At 35.5% G+C, this 21934-nt stretch overlaps 1 protein-coding gene across 1 annotated transcript in view; it reads left to right on the top strand.

Annotated features, from left to right (window-relative positions):
- The window catches only part of KLHL4 (kelch like family member 4), a 34595-nt gene extending 13385 nt beyond the window's left edge, over positions 1-21210 (top strand). The window contains exons 2-11 of the mRNA XM_003208363.5: positions 4619-4792; positions 5074-5210; positions 6867-7063; positions 9691-9903; positions 10286-10472; positions 13244-13468; positions 15025-15187; positions 17536-17748; positions 18609-18780; positions 19330-21210. Coding sequence (XP_003208411.2) covers positions 4619-4792; positions 5074-5210; positions 6867-7063; positions 9691-9903; positions 10286-10472; positions 13244-13468; positions 15025-15187; positions 17536-17748; positions 18609-18780; positions 19330-19389 — 1741 coding nt within the window. The 3' untranslated portion in view covers positions 19390-21210. The remainder of the gene's footprint in view (positions 1-4618; positions 4793-5073; positions 5211-6866; positions 7064-9690; positions 9904-10285; positions 10473-13243; positions 13469-15024; positions 15188-17535; positions 17749-18608; positions 18781-19329) is intronic.
- Positions 21211-21934: the final 724 nt, after the last annotated feature.

The following is a 21934-nucleotide window of genomic DNA, read 5'->3' as shown; positions in this document are numbered from 1 at the left end:
TCAAGCAGCTGCATGGGGGAGAATCTGCCTATGTGGGGGCTGACTATAGCTTTCTCGAATAAGCACAAACAAATCAGAAGGAAAAAAAACGATGAGTTGCTTTGTAAATATTGCTGTACAAACAAACTGAATTGATGAAGTTGCAGTTTTGTCTGACATCTTGTCACTGCTAAAGCACATCCAATAAACCTCAGAGTCGAAGTCACATGGATGTTCTCAGCTGTGATAAAGGCTTAAGATGCCTAATGTCTCCTAGCAATGTCTCTAACTGCTATCTGGTTTGCTGTTATGGATGGGGTGACCTACAGCTCAGAGGACCAAAATAACAACCTGTAAGTAACAGCAATGACTGAACTGATGGTTGAACTGGACTTCACAAGTATTAAAAGAAAAATACTTAGGTGCTTTCAACAAATATCCAACACAAGAGTGGTCACTACAAAAATATAAATAATAGCCTTATCAAGAACAACAGATCAAAATATGCATTTCATTATCTGGTTTTCATGCAATATTATGCTTCTAGGCTTCCTAATCATTAAGGGTTTTTCTTTTTTTTTTTTTTTTTTTTGGCCACAGGCAGAATTAAAGAGGCTCCAGCCCTTACAATTCTGTGATTCTGTGATTCTGTGATCATACTTAGTTTAAAAAGGACATGGCAATTAAATGGCATTTATGTTTTATCATGTTATAATTAAATAAAGATGAAAAGTGAATTTATCATTTATAAACTGATTAATGAAGAGTGCTGTGTTGATTAATGAAGAGCACTTTATGAAGACAGAAAATGATTTTAATATAGAATCATAAAATCACCAAGGTTGGAAAAGACCTAAAAGATCATCCAGTCCAACCGTTCACCTATTACCGATAGCTCCCACTAAACCATGTCCCTCAACACAACATCCAGTCTTTATATATATATAATATATATATTATATATATTATATATATATATATTATATTATATATTATATAATTCAGCAATTTAAAGAATTGTAGAGAACAGGCCTGGAATGAACCACAAAACTTGCCACTTCCATTCCCCAAACCAAAGGAAAGATTAAATTTTCCCTCCACATCATCACCTCCAAGAAAGAGCTTTTTTGGGATTCATTACTATCTAGCTGTTACCTTCTGTCTTCTTATCCTGTAGTTTGTTCAGGTAATTACTCACATGCAAGTATGAGCAGGTCTTTGAAAAATACAAATTTGCCCAAAGGTCAAAAAAGTTGAAGACAAAGATAACACTTTCCATTTCAGTTCTGTTCCCCAAATTTGTCAATTTGCTATCACTTAATGGTGTGATGATTATACCCTATTTCTATTGTATACCTGTCTGTAATGAAAATACGGAGCAGCATAAGATGCAGAATTCAACTGCAGTTCATTGAGAACATCTTCTGGCTTAGAAAAATGTTAAGTACCTATACAAGTTGTTGCTATCTATTTATTACACTTAAGACATGCCATCCTATCTTGGTTTTGAAAACGTCATGTGAAATACTGTCAGAAGTCATCCAAAAGTCAAGATGACTTCTGACATCTAATTCTTTTCTCCCAGTAAGCTTTCTTATCTTGTCATAAAAGAAAAAAAAAAAATTGCTATGACATGATTTGTTCTGAACAGCCATGCTGGCTGGAATTTATCTCCTTGTTGTCATTTAGATACTTAACACTGTTTGATTACTTTTTCAGGTTTCCAGTTTAGAAGGTCTGCTCAAATATTTTGTGTTTCTTTCTTTCTTTTTTTTTTTAAACAAAAGTACCATGTTTTCACTATCCTTTACAAGTCCTTATGGGAAAATTCTGAAATTATTTCACTTGGCTCTCTACCTAAGATGAAATTTGTGCAGCTCAGCAACTTTGAAATCATTTAAGTATAGATTTACCTTTGCTCTCTTCAGGCTAATCTGAGATCTTAAGTTCTTTAAACTAGTGCTAATGGTGTTAATACATCTCAGCATCCTAGTCAGCACTATCACAAAGGTGGCAATAAGCTACTCAGGTTTCTGATTCTTCAGAACAGGTTTTCAGTAATTTTCCCTTTTGACTAATTGAAAACTAATTACTTGGCCATCAAAAGGCTAATGTACCTCTGGAAATCTTATTATTTAATATATTTCAGATTTTTTTTGTCCAAACTCATACACATTTTATAGAAAACTAGTAGTTCTTCATCCATTACATGCTTCTGAGTAGGTTTACATGAACTATGAGATCTCTTAATGTGTTGTCTTCTCATGGAACAAGACAAGACAGGTAGATACTTCAAGTTAATACATCTGTAGCTAGCTTGCCTATCTCTGTAGTGCAGTCTGCAGCACCCCTGATTTTATTTTAACATCAGACTTACTGATATTTTTCCCAACTTCCTTCTTCAATGTACTTTAACCTCTGTCTTCTTAAAGTTCACTGCTTTTTTCCTCCCTAGATTTAAATTTTTAAGCTCTATATTTGAGTTATCTGCATATCAGTAATAGTCATACACAGAAAGAAATAGAGAAATATCTCAGAATTTAACTTATCCCCTCCATATAATACTATACTTACTATTTTGAATCAGCTGCTGAAAATTACAGAAATCACGGAAAACTACAGAATTATATTTACAAAGTTAGCCAGTTTTTTTTGTTGTTTGTTTGTTTTCCTTCTAGTACTCTTCAATCTCTGAAGATCTTATCTTATTTTTTTTTAAATAATTATAGGGTTGTGTTATTTCTGCTGCAATTAAAGGTCACTCTAGGGCATATAAGGAAAAAAAAAAGGACCCAGAACTGAGTAAAATGATTTGACTATAAGTCTCTTTTTTAAATCTTTACTGCTTGAAAATGACTGCCTTTCTCACAAATGCAAACACTCTATTGGAAATTGCTAATTTCAAGAAACTGGTACCGTGCATCTGCAGTAGGGATGAATGAATATTACTCTGGCTGAACTCTGACACATTAAGGATAAGAGCAGTGTAATACATTAAAGTACAGTACTTAAAATTGATATAATGAGTCTGAAGCAAAATATGCTTGGAAATCAAATGTTTGAAGTATGAAAGAAAGCTTAAGAGATAAATAGCAAAACAAGAATGTTACAGAGTATGGAGTTGGCATCAAGTAGTTGATGCAAAACTAATGAGCATATAATCTAATTTTTCAGCTTTTTCAGTTTCAATGAAGCACTGAAGCAAAACAAACAAAAAGTAAAAAAAAAGTATAGTCATTAAACTGAGACAAATTAATTTTTGTAAGCTGCAAACTACAAAGGATACATGTTATAGGTGAACTTGATTTGCCCCTTTTTCTTAAAAGAAAAAAAAAAAGAAAATGCACTTGACATTGTAGCAAAGTTTCAAAAGAAAGCTAGAGTTCATTGCATTGCTTTGGCATGTTTTAATATGTTTGTAAATAGTAACAGAATCTGAGTTTACCCAGAGAGAAATATGCACGCATTTGTGCACATCTGAGGGTTTGAAATGCATTAGTTCCTCAGGTGACACACAATTCAGGAGTGACACAGCTCAGTTACACCAGAAATAATGTGTTTGTGCAGACCACCAACAATATACATCCGGTGAGTCTGGCAGATTTGGGCCTTAGTTCTCAGTGCACTAAAAAGGTATCACATGCAGTTGGATATGAGGGCTTTTGAAATACCAGTACCTCAAAGATGTCATGTTGGTAAGTGGACTGGGGGACATCTGCAAATCTGACACAAAAATCTGAAGATTTTCATACTGATGGATTTTAAGACGGAAAAAAAAGGCCTAGAGAAACCTAGAGATATAGCAGTCATAACAACTCTGATTTTGCTCCATATCAATCTGAAAACTGATGTTCCATAACTTTTCTATAACGTAAAGGGAACAAAAAACTCTACTCTGTCACAATTCCAGATTACATATAATTTTTAATTGTTCCCCCTGAATTCCATTTAAGTATTTACTTATGCACAATCTTCGAAAATAAATGATCTAATTTACTTATATTTTTTGATTATCCTACTGATTCACTTCTTTTTATTTCTGTATTTTCTAAACTAAATGTTCAACTGTGAGCATAATCTAACACTCTGGTTAATTTCATAACGAGATTTCATCTCTGCTGTGATTCTGGATATGCACTGACAGTGTCAAAGACAAGCTTCTGCTGCCCTTGGAATTGGAAAAAAAACAAAACAACCAGGTGCTTTAGGTTTTAACAGTATATGATATAATACGCTGAGATATTGTAAATAAAATGATATTATAAACTGAGAAACCATTATCTATAAAAGTCTAGAATAAGTACAATAGTGCTGCAGATTGTAGCATTTGTGATAAAGATGCTTATTAAGAAATGCACTGCTATCTTACAAGAAACAGGTGAAAAAAAAGCTTTTCTAAGAAAGTATCAATAATATTTCAATCTGCAACATGAACCATACTAGAAGGCAGTAAGGAAAAAATAATCATATAGATAGGTTTTATGAGTATTTATAAGTGGGACATCTAAAAGAGTTTTGTAGTGGGAAGAATATATTTTTATAACACACATTTCCTTGAAAAGGCAAGGAATTAGTCTGTTATTTGCATTCAAATTGTAAAGGTAATAGAATCTACTAATTTCATGCTCTTTCATCACAGGCTGTCTACGACCAGCAGCTCATTGCTTGGTATGAACACCAATGGCTCTGAGGAGTACTTCCACTCTACAAACCACGCAGAGCAAACTTTCCGCAAAATGGAAAATTATCTGCAGCAGAAACAGCTGTGCGATGTTCTTCTCATAGTTGGAGACCAGAAGATTCCAGCTCACAGGTATCTGCCCCACTTGGGTTTACATGGCTTCAGAGCCTGACATTTTCAAATGCTAGGGAAATGTATGCCTACCCTGCCTGGCTGTAAATGATCAGTCACTGCAGAAGTAGGTTACTAATTACCCTTTTAAATTTACTGCTCAGTACTGTATGATTCAAATTCTATTGTAAGAGAATGTTTCTAAAACACACACAATTTACTACACAGTATTACTGAACTTCATGCTTGTTATGTATATTACGAAGTAATTTGCAGTCCTCCTAAAATGCTTCTATTTCAAGGTTGGTTCTCAGTGCAGTGTCTGATTATTTTGCTGCAATGTTCACTAATGATGTACGTGAAGCAAAACAGGAGGAGATCAAGATGGAGGGAGTGGACCCGGATGCGCTGAAGGCTCTGGTGCGTTATGCCTACACAGGTAAGTCCTCCATCACCCACATATACTATGTAGATATATATCTCCTGCTTTCTTTCTCTCAGTTTTTAGAATTTAACCCTATATTGTTGGACCTCAAAGGGTTGAACCAAGCAGCCAAGAAGACCAACTCAGAGAACGGTGAAATCACTTTTACAAGCGCTATACCAAGCAGGGTAAAAAGTGACACAGAACGTAACTGCTGCGTACTATATATCACAATCAGAAATATCCACATCATTCAAACCTGTGCAGTTGATTCTGGATGTTTGTATATTCTGTGATTAGCAAGCTACTCAGGAAGATGGCAGCCACCCCAGCCAGAAAACTAAAATGCAAAGCCTTTTCTTCTTCCAACCTATGAAGTTCTGTGGCAAAACATGCTCAGCTCTTGAAAGGAGAAAACTGGTTCTCCACAAAGTACTAACACTACACCAAACAGGAAAACAGCTTTCTGAATTTACGAATATTTGCTGATAAACTGATCCACCTCCTCAGTTTGCACCTATCACCAGTAACATTCAGTTTTTCCTTCTCAAATGATGTCCCGCACAGGACATTTCTAGCTAGCTTATGAGAATAGAATGGCACAATTTACATATCAGGACAGGGAGGCTGGAAGACATACTATAGGTACATATCAGTATTTGTATAGTACTCGTAATTTAAAAATGGGTTAGAATAGCAATAGATTAAATTAAAACAAAGACTCAAATGTAATTAATATAACGGTATTATCTTAAATGTCAAAAACAGAAGACTTCACTTGCTAGGTCAGGCACTTCATCAATCTTGACTGTTGTGTAAAGAGACAAATCTCAAGAAAGATAAGCCATCTGCAATCCAGACTGGAAACAGAAGTTTCTATACACAAAATAGACCCTTTATGTGCTTGTGGGTACAAACAAGAAGATAAACACGGGCAGGAGGGAATGCTGCATAACATGCATAAGGCACTAAATAAACATAAATCACCCAAAGAAATAGATTAGAATGAATGCAAAGAAGTGGTGGTGGGCTGCTTATTATCCACGTGTATCTAAAAATCATACCACCTAATTAAATTTCACCTCTTTCAGAATAGCATTTTAATGCTGGATATCAGCTAGGGAATCAAAGTATCTACTAAGCATAAGAATGAAAAATCTAATTAAATAAACACCTTCCAGTCTGTTTATGAACATAAAAAAAATCCCACAATCACATAATCATTTCATAGATAAATGAGGAAATCAAGTTTCCTGCAAGCATTTACTGTTAGCATTTCCTAGCTATTGATACTGAAATTCTCATGTGTAATACAAATTTATGATACATTTTTCAGGAACCCACATGTGAATTTTGGGAAAGGTTTTTGTCTAATCCCCTCTTTGTCTTTATTTCTTTTTTCAAGTAAAATCAGATCTGATAGTGTTAGAGTGTCAGTAAAAATGTTCCAGTAATTTTATTCAAAATCCACCAAATCCTTTAAGTCTCTTAAGATGTGTTTAAAGACTCCTTCAACATTAAAGGAAAATGAACCTGTGAATCACAGGCCACTTTTCAATTTTTTTTTTTGCAAGAACAAAAAAAGTAGGGAGTGGGAAGATTTCAAGTTAATAAAGTTATAAAGAAAATGACCGAAAACTTGTATTTTTTCCCTACATGCAAACTGCACAGGTATTCTAGAGTTAAAGGAAGACACTATAGAAAGTTTGCTAGCTGCAGCTTGTCTTCTCCAGCTATCCCAGGTCATTGAGGTATGCTGCAACTTCCTCATGAAGCAGCTTCATCCTTCCAACTGCCTGGGGATCCGCTCCTTTGGAGATGCTCAGGGCTGCACAGAGCTCCTGAAGGTGGCACACACATATACTATGGTAAGTTAAAGAATCTACCTCTTTTACAATTAGAATGTTAACATCAAGTGTGAATACTCTTCCCAGAAAACACATGGGCTTTGGTGAAGCAGAGCAAGCTTTCTGAGTCTGATGCAGTGGCTGTGCTTTTCCTGCCCTGGCAAAGTCCCTGACCTGGGGACATCTCTGCCTAGCTCAGACTCCAAAGTGAAATTTCAGATCTGTGACTGTTACAGAAGCATTGGAAGGAGAGAAGAGTGTGCATAGAAAACCAAATATTCAGTTAGGCTTCCTATTTCAGAATTTTGTCTTGGAGAAGGATATACTTACTGAACTTAAATTCGTATGATTGGCATGTATTTCTTAAAAAAAAAAAAAAAAAAAAAGTAACAGGGCCTTAACATGGACAACGTCAAGAGGAAAAATAGTAATGGCTCATTCACATGTTGTAGATTCAACACCAAGAAAATTCCAAAGCTGATTTTAAGGTGAGGCACGTACACAACAAAATCCAAAATAAAGAATGTATGAGAAAGATTTGGAATGCTAAAAAGAAGCACATCTCTGACTGAAGCATAATCCTCCTCCGGCTGAAAGTGAGAAATGAATATTCAGTGTGGAAACAGAGAAGCAAGATAGCTGGCTGTGAAACCAAATCAAGGGATAAATATTCAGGGCATCAAGATGTGCTATAGCATCTTTAAACACAAAAAGAATAGCAACCGCTACAGCTAAATGGATATAAAAAGAACTCCTTGTTAGGAGACACATGGCAGCTTTATGCTTGAAATATTAGCACAGTATGTCAAAACCAGTTTAGAGGCTTCATAATGCTAAGAGCATTCCAGGAAGAGACCACACACTTCCACATGATGAAGTAAATGAGAGTGGCATGTGCAGATTGAGGGCACTGGTTGTGCTCCTTCCTGTCATACTAATGAATGGTTTGTTCAGCAGCAATCTAGATTTCTTTTATATTTTAAAGTTTGAAAAAGGACACTGAAACTAGAAGGATCACTCAAGCCCTACATAACAGCATTGTCCTTGCCGCTCCATACCATTATATCCTCAGCTGAAAACAGGAAATTCCCCCCTCTGCTACCTCTTTTGTCTCACAAGTCCCAGCCACATGGGCCTCAACTGTAACCATTTTTATTCACAGGCCAGATTTCTGAGCTGATTTTCAAAAGACATTGGAGAACAGAGATTGTCCCAATGCATGCACACAAACCATTGTGGAAGAGGATAAATAAAACATTCTGTTTTGTGTCAGGCCAGCCTCAACCACTTGAAAATGCGTACCTCAGGGAAAAGACCATAAAGATGTACTGTAAATACAGAGATCATCCAAATGAACTAGTAACATTTAAACACTTACAGAAGATAAGCTATAAACCCACATCCATTCAACAAAGACAGACACAAAGGAAGCTTTTCCCTTCATCTACTTCAGTCATTGATGCAAAGTATTAACAGTTTCCTGCCTAGTATCTTTACATGCAGATAGACCTTGTCCTGATAAACATCTTGTACTATATTTGTAACTAAATGTGGACTGGCCTTCCTGTTCCTATTCTCTGAATGTCACAAAATATTAAAGCAGGATGCACATAGCACAGAAAAGTTAGCATATCCTCTAACCACTAATACTTCCATACTTACATACTCAGTAGAGTTCTCTTGTAAAGAGTTACAGAAAGCTAAGAGACTACTGAAAATAAATAATACAAACATCAGTAACTAAAATCTCTTCATTTGTCCTATTTCTGATCTCTACATAGAATATATTTCTTCCAGGTACATAAATGGAAACTAGTAGTCCAAATATGGGTAAAATGCAACATGCATTTCTCTGCACATAACTTCAAAAAACAGCTAACAAAACATTTCTCTGGAATTAGCATAAGCAAACATAAAATATTTCAATATCAATTCTAGTATTGTTGTACTGGCCTGTACAATGTAATACTTTTATGGAAAATAATTCTTTGAAAGGTTCAAACGATTTCATATTTGTGATCATGCCTGGGGTTAGTTGTTTTATTGTAGCACTAGATTACGCTATTAGACCACTTTCTCAAGATCTGCCCAGTTTCCATTTGCCCCCGAAGTACTGTCAGAAAAGTGAGTTTAATTTCCCTCCATTTTCTGCTGCAGAGTAGAGACATACAGTCAGCACCAGATGGTAAAGAACTGCAAATCTAATAGAGTTTAAAGCTTGGAAATCCGCTTGTAACGCAAGCTATACAGTTAATTTGAATACCCACCTAGCATTCATAACATACACCATTTATCTTCAAATTGACTCCCTATTAAGCTGCATGTTAAGATCACACTGATGGTGAAAACTGCCAGTAGCAAATCCTGCCAGGACATACCAACAGGAATCCTGCCAACTGCAGCCATAAGCATGGTAGTGGTGAAATTGATCATTGGTCTTCTGCTCTACAAGAGCAAAGCTTCAAAGAGAAACCAGTCTCTCTCAAATGGTAGAAGGGGGTTCCTTGACTTATAGAATATGTATTTTATTTCCCTACACCCTAGAACAAAACAGAACTACAGTATATGCAAAGAATATATTACCTAAGAAAAGGTTAATTCAAGGTGTGAAAATCATGAGTGCATTGAAATCTATTTTTTCCTTTTAGGAACATTTCACAGAAGTTATTAAAAACCAGGAATTTCTTTTACTTCCTGCTAATGAGATTGCAAAACTCCTGTCTAGTGATGACATCAATGTTCCAGATGAGGAAGTTATATTCCAGGCATTAATGATGTGGGTGAGACATGATTTGCAAAACCGGCAACAAGATCTGGGGATGCTTCTATCTTATATCAGACTGCCTCTACTTCCCCCTCAGGTATGGAAGTGAAGGGCTAACAGGGGCCTTAACCATAAAGTGAAAACAAAACAACACCTGTAGAGAAGTACTGCTTTCTGCTTCTGATTTGTTGTTTCCTGATGTGGAAGTTTTTGGGTTTTTTTTTTGCTAACTCCATAATAGGTATGATTATTATTTGTAATAGTAAGATAGAATGTAAGATAGAAAAAAAACATAAATGTAATTATTGTGCTCACAATGATCTTTATAAATGTACCAGTCTCGTGGTATCTCAAAAGTACATTTCTTTCCTAGATAGCACTTTCACCAATCTCTGTAGCTACATAGACTTTACTAACTGAAGTGCATCCAACTTTTAATGATTTAGATACACATAAGATCATCACTTTTCATTTCTTAGTTACTAGCCGATCTAGAAAATAGTCCAATGTTTGCAGACGACCTAGAATGCCAGAAACTTCTCATGGAGGCTATGAAGTACCATCTCCTACCAGAAAGACGGTCGATGATGCAGAGCCCTCGAACAAAGCCTAGGAAGTCTACAGTGGGTGCACTTTATGCTGTAGGAGGTATGGATGCCACTAAAGGTAAGCTGAAATATTTATTTGTATTGAGTAATTGTATTAGAGACATGCAGAGAATATATGACAGTTATTGAAAAGTTTGTTAGAAAAACAGCAATTTAAGGATGGAAAAGCAGGAGAAAATCGCAGAAATCAATCCCGTATGTTAGATATTCTTCCTTCTTGCAAGAATCCTGTTTCTAAATAACATACATACAGCCATAAGTTCAGACAAGATTCACAGAGCGATCTTAATTATAAGAATTTGTGCAAAGTTTGACTTTACAAACCAGAAAAAACTAATATTCAAAATATTTCAAGAAATACTTAATGTTATTTTAGAACCCTGCTGTTTTTTCAGGATCACATGTAGAATTTTCTTCAGTTTTATAGGTGAAAACTAAATGTTATAGATATACTCCAGTTTTTATTATTTGATTTTCATAACTGCAACCATTTTACAGCTTTACAAATTACACTATTCCATTTAGCGGGAAGTATATTAAATTACTTTCTACAGGACTCCACTGCTCGGTGCCAAAAAACTGCAATTAGCTTAAAGTCTAGTGACTTGCTGAACAGCATAACCTTTAGCTGTGCAAATTCACTATTAATAGAATCACAGAGAAGTTAATCCATTTCATGGTTTGGAAAAAGTTGCTGATGACTAAGGTTTCCTATGCAGTGCTACCTTACTACCCTCTGCAATCAATTTCAATGCAAACTGTGTGTTCACTGCAATCATAACACGAAGAGAACATTCATTCTCAGGACAATTTAGAAAAAGGAAGTTAAGCCATAGCAACTAGTGAAATTTAATTAGCAATACTTGTTATTTATGAATGACATAAAATAACCAAGAACTCAAAATTACCCCTAAACTATTAAAAATTGGAATAAAATTTTATAATAGTTTTTTTTCAGTAAAGATTATACAAAGAATGGGCTATTTCAGTCAACATCTTCATTTCCTGTTGGTGCCTCTTCTACTTATTACCTTGGAGTAAAGCCAGCTCTTTGAACTTTTGCCTTTTGATGGTTAGAAGAACAGCACTTCCTCTCCTCCCTGCTGTCCTCTATATCTCTGACTCATACCTTCAGCTTTAGCTGGACTGTAAGATAAAGGAAACAGAACCTAAGAGACTCTGAGGCACTGGAAGAACATCTCTGAGAAGGGGAGAACTGAACCTCTGGCTAGAATGTGCTTTCTGTGATAAAGAAAACAAGAACTCTCAGAGAGTGCCAGGTTTGGCTTTGTGCTTATCTCAGGTGGTATATGAAGTCAAATCTCAACTTCAAATGATCAAGAGAAGATCAAAGAGCCACTTTCAGACTAATATTTAAAAAAAATGTGAATGTGCCTAAACTATATTAACTTTTGAAGCCTACTTTCAAGCCTCTGTAAAAATTACAGCCTACAGGGTATGAACACACTGTACACCTTAATATATTTTTCCCATTTTTTTCTTTTTTTCTTTTTAGAATGTGAGATACTTCTTTTGAAGCTGAGAACTTTGGGGCACTCACATATTAGCATAAAATAAATGAGACAGAATCAAAGCAAAGAAGAGCAAACAGAGTTTGCTCTGAGAGTTCCTCAGAATTAAATTTCTTTTACAGCAGATGGATCAGGTAGCTTCTTCCCTGATCTGTGTATCTGGAAAGGCACATAGAGGGAAACAAACAAATATATCACTAAGCTCTTGTTTCACAATACTTGTTGAGTATAGCAGCTGAACTTCAGCAGATTTTGCTAAGGAAAACATCTCTAAAGCAAACTATCTTTTCTGCATTAATGCATGCTTGTTTTGCAGTCACAAACCATTTATCCACAAACTGCCTATTGTTATTCTCAAAATACAAGTCCTCTTATTACAAATCTCAGTCAAGGAGCAGACAGGAAATCAGCTCTGTTTTTCTCATCTGGTTGCCTTCAGTTGAGCTGAGGTTGAGCTCCAGAGCGTGCTGCATGTGCAACTGGCAATTGCCTCTTCCTGCCTCAGCAGTGCTCAGCCGTTTCCCCCTGTGCTAAATCAGCTCTCACGGGGGCAATTACAGCAGCTGAGTGTGACTGACAGGAGCCAGCAGATGGAAAAGTGTCAGTTTTGAATGGCAGGGAACTGGGGCCTTATGAATAGTTTCACTAAAACCATGACCAGAAGTTCAGTGACCTGAAAAAACTGAAAATGCAACTTACATATTACAGCAGACAAGCAGTTACTGCAAGGCTGCACAGGTGAACCTCAGAGAAGCTGAGGCAAACGTGCACTCAGACTTCAGCCTTCTGCCAGCCTCCACTGCACCAAGAAAACCAAGGCAGACAGATTTACAGATATACTTTTAGTTTTATGGAGCACTACTAATTTAGGCAAAAACATGGTTAACAAGTATATGCAGAAAGAATTAAGAACAAATAAACCAACTACCCTAATACTACTTAACTGAGTGACAGATTTAACTTATCTATAATTGTTTAGTGCTAAAAAATTAGCTATAATTCTATAGCTATAGCTTATAAGCTTATAAGCTATAGCTTATAGCTATAATTCACTGCACCTTCCTATCAATGTTTTATTCCCATCTGTTTGATAATTGTGTATGCATGCAATTAATACAGCTGTCCCACTACGTTTACTCTTGTAACTGAAGCTCTCAGGAAGATGTAGGAAAGGTCAAAGTACAGAATTTCAGTCTCTTACAATTTAATAATGTATCAAAGTGGATCAACTACTGACTGCTGGATAGTGAGCAGTTCAAGGCTGTCTCATATTGTATCATACTACTGTTTCTAATAGGCACCACTACAATTGAGAAGTATGACCTTAGGACTAATAGCTGGATACAAATTGGTACCATGAACGGCAGACGATTACAGTTTGGAGTTGCAGTAATTGACAACAAACTCTACATTGTGGGAGGAAGAGATGGTCTGAAAACCTCCAATATTGTTGAATGTTTCAACCCTATCACCAAAGTCTGGACTATCATGCCTCCTATGTCAACGCACAGACATGGCCTAGGTAAGAGATGCTGCATTTGAAAATACTTTGGATCACAAATAGATTCATTCTGACAATTTTTTTAAGCCTTTACTAAAATGCAGCCATATTTGCAGAAGATATTTTTAAAAGGCAAACTTGCCCATTGCCATAACTTTATGAAAGTGGTATCTATTAGCATTTGTCTAAATTATAGTGGTCTTCCAGGGTTAATTTTGTTTTTATAAAATTCCAGAAATCAACTCCTCATCCAATATAGCTGTCAAGGGGTATGTTTCCAATACAGAAACAACATGATTTTCAGCTTTTGAAAATAATGACTTAAGCTCATAGGTACCTAACACCTCTGAAAATCAGATCAGAGAGTTACTCATGTTGAAGAAAACATTGTTGTTACAAAATTAGTACAACTTCACTAATTTTAATGTTGAAATTACAAGTTTTAGAGTATACAACCATAGTCTGACATCTGTGGCTTTTACAGTAATCCTAGTATTCATGTGAATTAATAAAAAATCTAGAGTATACTTCTGCAACAATAAAAAACAAGTTTAACATTGAGACTGTGGGAGAGAATATGGCTTCTAAAAACAAATAATAGTAAGAAGTAAAGGACAAGAAGGCAACACAGAATGAAGTCGCTATGCAGGGACATGATTCTAGCCAACAAATAAGTTGCAGTAGTGAAGCCTTGAGTGCCCAGAGTTAGGCTTCTGTCTGTGTATCAGCCCAATTTGCAAAACTGCCTTACACTTACAGGTCCCATTAGTTTCAATGTGATTTTGTGGAGAGTTAAGCACATTTGCAAAAAATATAGGCCATGTATATTTAGACCTGAAAAGCTGGATTTAGAAAACTTTTAAGCAGCCAAATTCCAACATCTTGCCTTACCTAAAAGGGAGCAAAGATCACTGACAGGAACAGCTCCCCTAAAGGGGAGAGGCATCTCTTGCTGAGGATAGTAAATAACACAGGATGTGTTCACAGAGAGCTTTGAACAGACAGCCAAGTTCACTCTCCTGTGCCTCAAGGACAGCACAGACAAGCCAGCTCTTATTTCCACTCACCAGGCACCAGAACGTTACAGTACAGTACAGGCAATGAGGCCAGCCAGCTGCCATCCAGTTTGGCTTCATGCTGGTGGGACTACAGAGCTTCAGCTGGCTCAGAAGAAGGGACAGGTAGTTGGTTGCTCTGGACAATTTTTTCATTGTCTGGCTCAATTTTTTTTTTTTTTTTTTTTTAAAGAATAGCATTGTTTCTCATGTAGGGGTGCAGATTTGATTCAGAACAAGGTCAACAGAACTGGGAGAAAAATTCCAATACGAAAACATCAAAACTAAAGCAGCTTTCTTCCGATCTTTAGGCAAAAGATAATGCTTATTCTGAAAGATACTGTGTACAAAATATTTTGTTTATCATTGTTTATTCTTCTTAATGACAAGCCAGCTTTTAGATAGCTTAATACCAGCTGAAATTGCTTATCTGTATACAAGCAATTAAAGCAAGAAGTTAATACTTTATAAGTCACTGAAATTACTAGATAGAGTAATCTGTCCCTAATTCTATTCTTTAAGGAGTAGCAATGCTGGAAGGACCAATGTATGCTGTTGGTGGCCATGATGGCTGGAGTTACCTGAACACCGTAGAAAGATGGGACCCTCAAGCCCGGCAATGGAATTATGTTGCTAGCATGTCCACCCCCCGAAGCACTGTAGGGGTTGCAGCATTAAATAGCAAGTATGTCAACAGGAAAAACTCTCTGCTTTTTCACTTACTTCCTTCCGTGGAAATGCAGTTTATTATATTTTCAATTTTATAGTAATTAATCACCACAAGAAAACAAAGAGAAAATGTAATGCACAAAAATAAGAAAGAAAAGCTTTTCCTCTATTATGTATTAAACTATTTTCTAAACTGCAGACATGTTTTAAACGTTTTTCAACTTAAGGCAATTTGAAAATCAGAATTTTACCTGGACTATTGATCAAATACCTTAAAAAAAAAAAATCCAAATTTATGTTTGCATTTTGAAATCAGTATATCTAAGGAGCACCATTTGAAATAACTTCCCCCTCTTCAGCAAAGAAATAGGAAAGCCTGGCAGAAAACATCAGGTTACACTGAGAAGTGTAGATTGAGCCAATACTCCCTTTTATTCCAATCTGAGGTAGACAGCCTATTAGTGCAGTTTGTAGGGGCCCAGAAAAGTTGCATGCAGAAATTTGTGTTTATCCTGAAACCTTATCAATGGCTTTCCTGCTCACTTCTTAAATTCCAGTGATTTATGAAAGAGAAGAATATAGAGTAAAAATAAAGATGTCAGATATTTGCAAATATAAATCTTCTTCATATACAAAACCCAAGATTTTGCAATAGAACATGAGAAGATTTTAAACATTTATTCAAAAATCTGAGAGGAGTAGAACTGTCTGTCCAAGTCCCTGTTTTATCCCAAAGGAAATGCTCTCAACATAAGCTTCACTAGAAATTCCTGTGGGTGCATTTCACAGAGATGTGCAGGAAACTACTTTTTCAGAGAGGAAATCCAGCCCAATCCCGACTCTGTTCTCAATCACTCCCGATATACCCTGTCTCCTGCCTGGCTTAAATCACGTCTGTTAGCTCAGTGATGTAATCACTGGCATAGCAGGGGAAGCCAAATTCAAACATCCATCATTCAGTGCTACTGCTGCAGCCCAGCCGAGCAAAATGCTTCTCCTCTTTCTGTTTCCCTAAGGCATGCTGTATTTTCTTGTATTCAATCCCACCAGAAAACACATAGTTTCAGTGGGACAACATTTCTGAACAATAAAAGGTCTACTGAAAACATCAGTCAATTAAGGAATATGTGATTTCTCCTCAGGGAATGAGACAAGATTTTTTAAAGATCTTTAGATGATTCTGGGTATGCTAGGGAAAAAAAAAACAATCTGTTTGCAAAGTCAGTGATTTCCTCTCTCTGTGAAAGCTGTGTAAAGAAGTAGACTGTATCTACGGCTAAGGTATGGAAAGAAAACAAATCCCATTCTCAAGTTTTTTTATGGGCCAAGCAACAAACTGCACAACAGGACTCAAGCCTGTGTTCAACTCACAAGCATTAGAAGATAGAACTAAAATTTTTGTATTGCTCTAGAAGTCAAGATTGTTCTTTTTGAAATCATACATCAAAGCAGTCTAAAACTTATCCCAGTCTCTGGAGAAAGACAAGTACATCTTAAGCAAAATTCAACTAACTGGATTTGGGTGACTTGCTCTGGACAAGCTGAGGTGCTCCCTAGGTCTCTAATTAGTTGCACTAAAAAACCCTTTCTTTCATAGTAGTAAGTAATGGCCAGAGTGGGAAAAGGATCTGAACAGCTGGCACAGTCGACATCCGAACACCCACTCTGTATACTATCACAGTCTAGCAGCACCAAAGCTAGCTGGAAATACAAAAGAGATTCAGACTTTGTAAAATTGATTGACAAAGAGACACAACATGCTTCTTAATGAGGATTTTCACCATTCTCCTTTCTGTGTTGTCATATTTTGTTTCAACAAGATCTAGTTTGAATCTCCAGTAGTTTGCTAAGTGCCTTTAATGCAGAAGAGATAAGGAGATGTATCAGTAAGGTAAATTCTGTCCTAAACGTTTTCTTAAATACAAACACAGAGGAAAATATACTTAATATACTTTTGTCATAAGTTTTTTAAACATAATGATCGCATTGAAGTTTTCACTACATATTAATGGTATAGGAAAATTGCTTAATGTCAAATATTTCATAAGACTGACAAAGAAAATATTCCAACTGTGTTACAAACATAAGTAGTACTTCTCATAAATTTCACCTATGGTTTAACATTTAGAGAAGATAATATAGACTTTTAATCTTAATTTTCTTACGTGATTGCTTGAAGATACATTATAAAATGAAGAAAATACAACATGAAAACCCCATTGTGCAGAGAAAGTTCCAGAGCAAAGTGGTCAGAGAGCAAATATTAGGCATACTGGGAATTTTAAAGTGGTCTGAATGAAGTTAATAAAATATTCTTATTAAAAGGACTGAAATTGTTTGTCTTCCTGTGGGTAATTATCCCAGACTATATGCAGTTGGTGGACGAGATGGGAGCTCCTGCTTAAAATCAATGGAATGTTTTGATCCACATACAAACAAGTGGAGTCTATGTGCTTCGATGTCAAAGAGAAGAGGTGGTGTTGGTGTTGCAACATACAATGGGTTTTTATATGCTGTGGGAGGTCATGATGCACCTGCTTCCAACCACTGTTCTCGACTTTCCGACTGCGTAGAAAGGTAAGGACATTTTTATTTTCTAAACACTTCAGGAAATATAAAAATGCAGCAAGGGAAATCTCTTCAGAATTGGAACATTACCTTTGTATAACATATTATGCTTTGTAGAATAATATTTTTGAGCATAAGAACGATTTGCAATGATTCTGTGCAAACAAAACAACCACCACGTGAAAATTTCAACTTGTTCTCATACGTATTGGAACTGACTGAGGTTAAGACAACTCAACAATACGATGAACTTAACATGGGAATTTGTATTTCTCAGGTGCCAAAATCCAGCTTTGGGGTACATCTCTCACTTGCCATAGGAACAAAACTTAAAATGTTTTAAGTTAAGTTAAAAAAACTTAGGAAAAAAACTTTTCTATTGTCTCTTCCTCCAACAGTTTGGCTCATATTGACCAACCTGATAAAAACTTTGCTTAAGATTATGAGTTATGAGATTAACTTTGTGAGACTAATTTATTTTGTAGTGAAACGTTTCTGGAAATGTCAATGAGAAAAAACAGAAAACAAAAATCTTTACAGAGGAAGAAAAAAATGCACTGAAATGAACTTTTCTGTCTCAATTGCTGCCGTGGTGTCATTCCCTCAGGCTTCATCTATGTTCAAAACACACTGCTTGTTAATCTGCTAGAAATGTATGCTTTATCACACAAAGTGAAAATAAGGGCTTGAAGATCCCTCTAGTGGCTAAATAAAGAATTTAATCTTATTCCTCATGATTTCTATTCTATTTCATAACATAAGCTAAACTCTAATATAGGGGGAAAGAGGTAAGCATCAGCTTTTAAAATCTGAAATATCAGTGTATTTCTGCAATGTACTTTCCTAATTTTGATCATAAAACATTTCAGGTATGACCCTAAAACAGACACTTGGACAACAGTGGCTCCGTTGAGCGTACCCCGGGATGCTGTTGGAATTTGCCCTCTGGGGGACAGACTATATGCTGTTGGTGGCTATGATGGCCACACATACCTGGATACTGTAGAGTCTTATGATGCTCAAAATAACGAGTGGACAGAGGTAATTAAAAACAGCAAGGCCTATCTGAATAAGAAAAGCGAAAATGATTACATTGCAAAATGGTTTTGTGAAAAATGATATATGTTAAGATGAAATAATGCTAATTAAAAAGTATTTATTTAACTGGGAGTGCTTCTTTACCAAACATTATTAGAGCTGCAATGCCCTTGTTGGCAATGCCCTCTACTGGGAGGGCACTTTCAACTTTTCACATTAAACACCATCAACATGGAGACCATAAGAAAGCATTAAAACTGTCAACATTCTTTTGTAGCTACACAGTCCATGGTTTTGGATAAAAGGATACGCAAGTATTTAACTAAAAGCAACATCACCAACCTACTCCCCAACAGTCCTCAGCAGCTGAAAAACACTTTTTAAAAAACCTCAGACTGCTTTCACAGTTCTAGTTAAATCTATTATTCGAGTGGTACATCACTGTGAATAAACAAATTGCTTTTCTTTTAATCTATAAGTAACGTATCTAGTCTTGTCCATAAAAGTCTACTAAAAGTGTTTTGTCTTTTTCACTTTCCTTTTGTTTTTAAGGAAGTTCCTGTCAATATTGGAAGGGCTGGAGCGTGCGTTGTTGTTGTGAAGTTGCCATGATGTCTATGCATACTGTGAAACCAATCTGTGAGTGGGGTGTCATGAAAACCGAGTCAGAGAAGAAACATTTCTAGAAGGCAGTACAGCCCATAAACAACATAAGTCCTTCATCATAGAGAATAATTAACTTGGGCCATAATGATACTAGAGCACAAGACTGGAGTCTCCCTGCATTGCAAAATCCAGATAATTTTGAAAAAGTGAATTATTTTTTAATGCCTAATATGTAAAAATCAGATGATATGTTTAAATGGTTCAGGTTTGTTACAGAAATTTATCTGTTATTTATAAAATGCAGTAGTAAGGTGATAAATGGATGTATAAGAGTTCATAAACCTTTTTCTTTTTTATGTTAGTGGTAATGTTTATAAAAAGAGATTTTGTATTTTAAGTAAACAAAAATGAATAAAAGAGAAATAGCTTCAAAAGAAAACTGTATAGAAGGAAATAGTGGACCTCAAATGTATTTGGCAACAATATTCTCTGCAGAAGAAACTTCAATTCTAGATTCAGAAGTTAGATTACTAAATTAACTTTAAAATAATTCTGTAATAAATCAAAGAGAAGCACAGAATATCTTTGCTATTCAATAGTAAGGAGAAAAAAATACCCATTTTTAGCAGTATGTTCAACTGAATTGTAGAAGAACTAGTAGGGCTAACATATCTTTGTTTTCTTAAGTACGTGCCAACTGGAAAATCTCATTTGCCAATACAATACTAATATAATTTCCAATCATTTTCACAGTGCATCTGTATGTGATATTTTAATTCCAACCAGTGTGTCAGGTTATTGGTGGATTTGTCTTTGCCCACTAACCATCTGTTAGTATTATGTTAAACGTACTTGGCTATTCATGGAATAATCACCATGCACTAAATTAAAAAAAAATATATATATATCATATAATTGCATTCACTGAATATAACTTACAAAATGAAATTTTTATATCATATTGATATGACGATCCTTGATCTCAGCTGAAGATTACCAGCTTTGTCATGTACAGTAGAAAATCACATGCACTGTGCAACAATCTATACCACTAATACAAGCATGTTCATGTTTTGAGATGATAAATATTTACATGCATGACGTTTTCTTTTTGTGTGCCAATTTTTAATGAAGTTTTGATTTTTTTTCAGTAATTTCATTTTTTATAATTTCAAATGCTGTAAGTGTATTTTAGAAGAAGAATGTATGTAAGATATTCTATGTTGTAAAGCACACTATTTGGGCAGTACCTATTTTAGTGTTTGTTATATTGTCTTTTTGTCAGTATTAGAAAATTCAGAACAGACATGAAATCTCCCTGAAGACATAACTACGTGACTAACTTTCCTGATGGAATGTCTTTTCAGAATTCAGCAATATGGTATTTTAACAAATATATAGTATTTATCATATTGAACCCTTCTAAAAAGGAAATCTCATAAGCATATTTATAAAAAGACAAAAGCATTTTTAACTTTAAATATTAATTAAAATTATGTTTATATGAAGCATGCTACAAAAAAATAAACTTAACTTTCTCTGCTAAGAAAATTTAATGATGTTTTAACAACTTTGCCTTTTTATTGCACAGCTCAATAATAGAAAACAGAAGTATCATTTTTCATGATCCAAGAGAACATGATTTTGCTTAATTCTCCTCACTGCATCTGCTCCACAGAAATTACAATTTACCTTCAATTTCACAAGATTTAATTGTTAGAAGTTTGGGGGCTTTTGTTGTGCATTGCTGTTGTTTTGGTTATTTTTCTCCTTTCTTTCTCCAAGTCAAAAACTAGCCACCACTACCACAGGCAGCCTGAGAAATTGTATGACTACTTGGATTTTGTAACTAACGATTCCACATAGACTTGTGCACAACAGGTGAATGTAGAATAGCCAATTTTATGAGAAATGATGACAAGGATTATCATGACCTTAAAATTGGAAGTGGTAGAAAACAAAAATAAACTTTGAACACATATTTGAATTAAGGCAATAAAACAGGACCATGAACTTTCCAGAGAAAGCAGTTCTGCAGCACTTTTAGTACTAAAGTTTGTTTTCTTCCACAATATTTGTACAGCAGTGGAAAGTCATGAGAAAGGAAGCTAACAGCTAGCAAAAGGAAATTGGAAACCTAACAGGAAGACAGAAGAAAAACAAACTGGAATGAATTTGGAGACATCTAGACATTATTAGGTGAGAGGGAGCATTAGAGATGAGGTGTCATCCCTGCACATTTCCTCTGCTTCTCCAAACATGAGGAGCTGTGACAGTTTTGTTAACATCTTTGCTTACTAGTTACTCTGACAGCTGAGGCACAGCTTCCCACAGGGAGATTTCATTTTATTGATTAGAATTAATTTCTGGAGGGATTAAACTGAACTTCTGCAATAGCCACCGTGGATTTAGTATTTCTAATTGGTAGTATGCTAAGAATAACTGCAGGCAGTATGTGAGCCTCACCTCTTACTTCCCTATCTCATTTTACAGGAGAGAGGAGAAGGGGAGAATTTTACTGGAACAGAGAACCTTTCACTGTCCCTTTCTC

This window comes from Meleagris gallopavo, chromosome 9 (assembly GCF_905368555.1).
Source record: "Meleagris gallopavo chromosome 9, MGAL_WU_HG_1.1, whole genome shotgun sequence".
Taxonomy (NCBI): Eukaryota; Metazoa; Chordata; class Aves; order Galliformes; family Phasianidae; genus Meleagris; species Meleagris gallopavo.
This window is presented reverse-complemented; position numbering and strand designations above follow the sequence as displayed.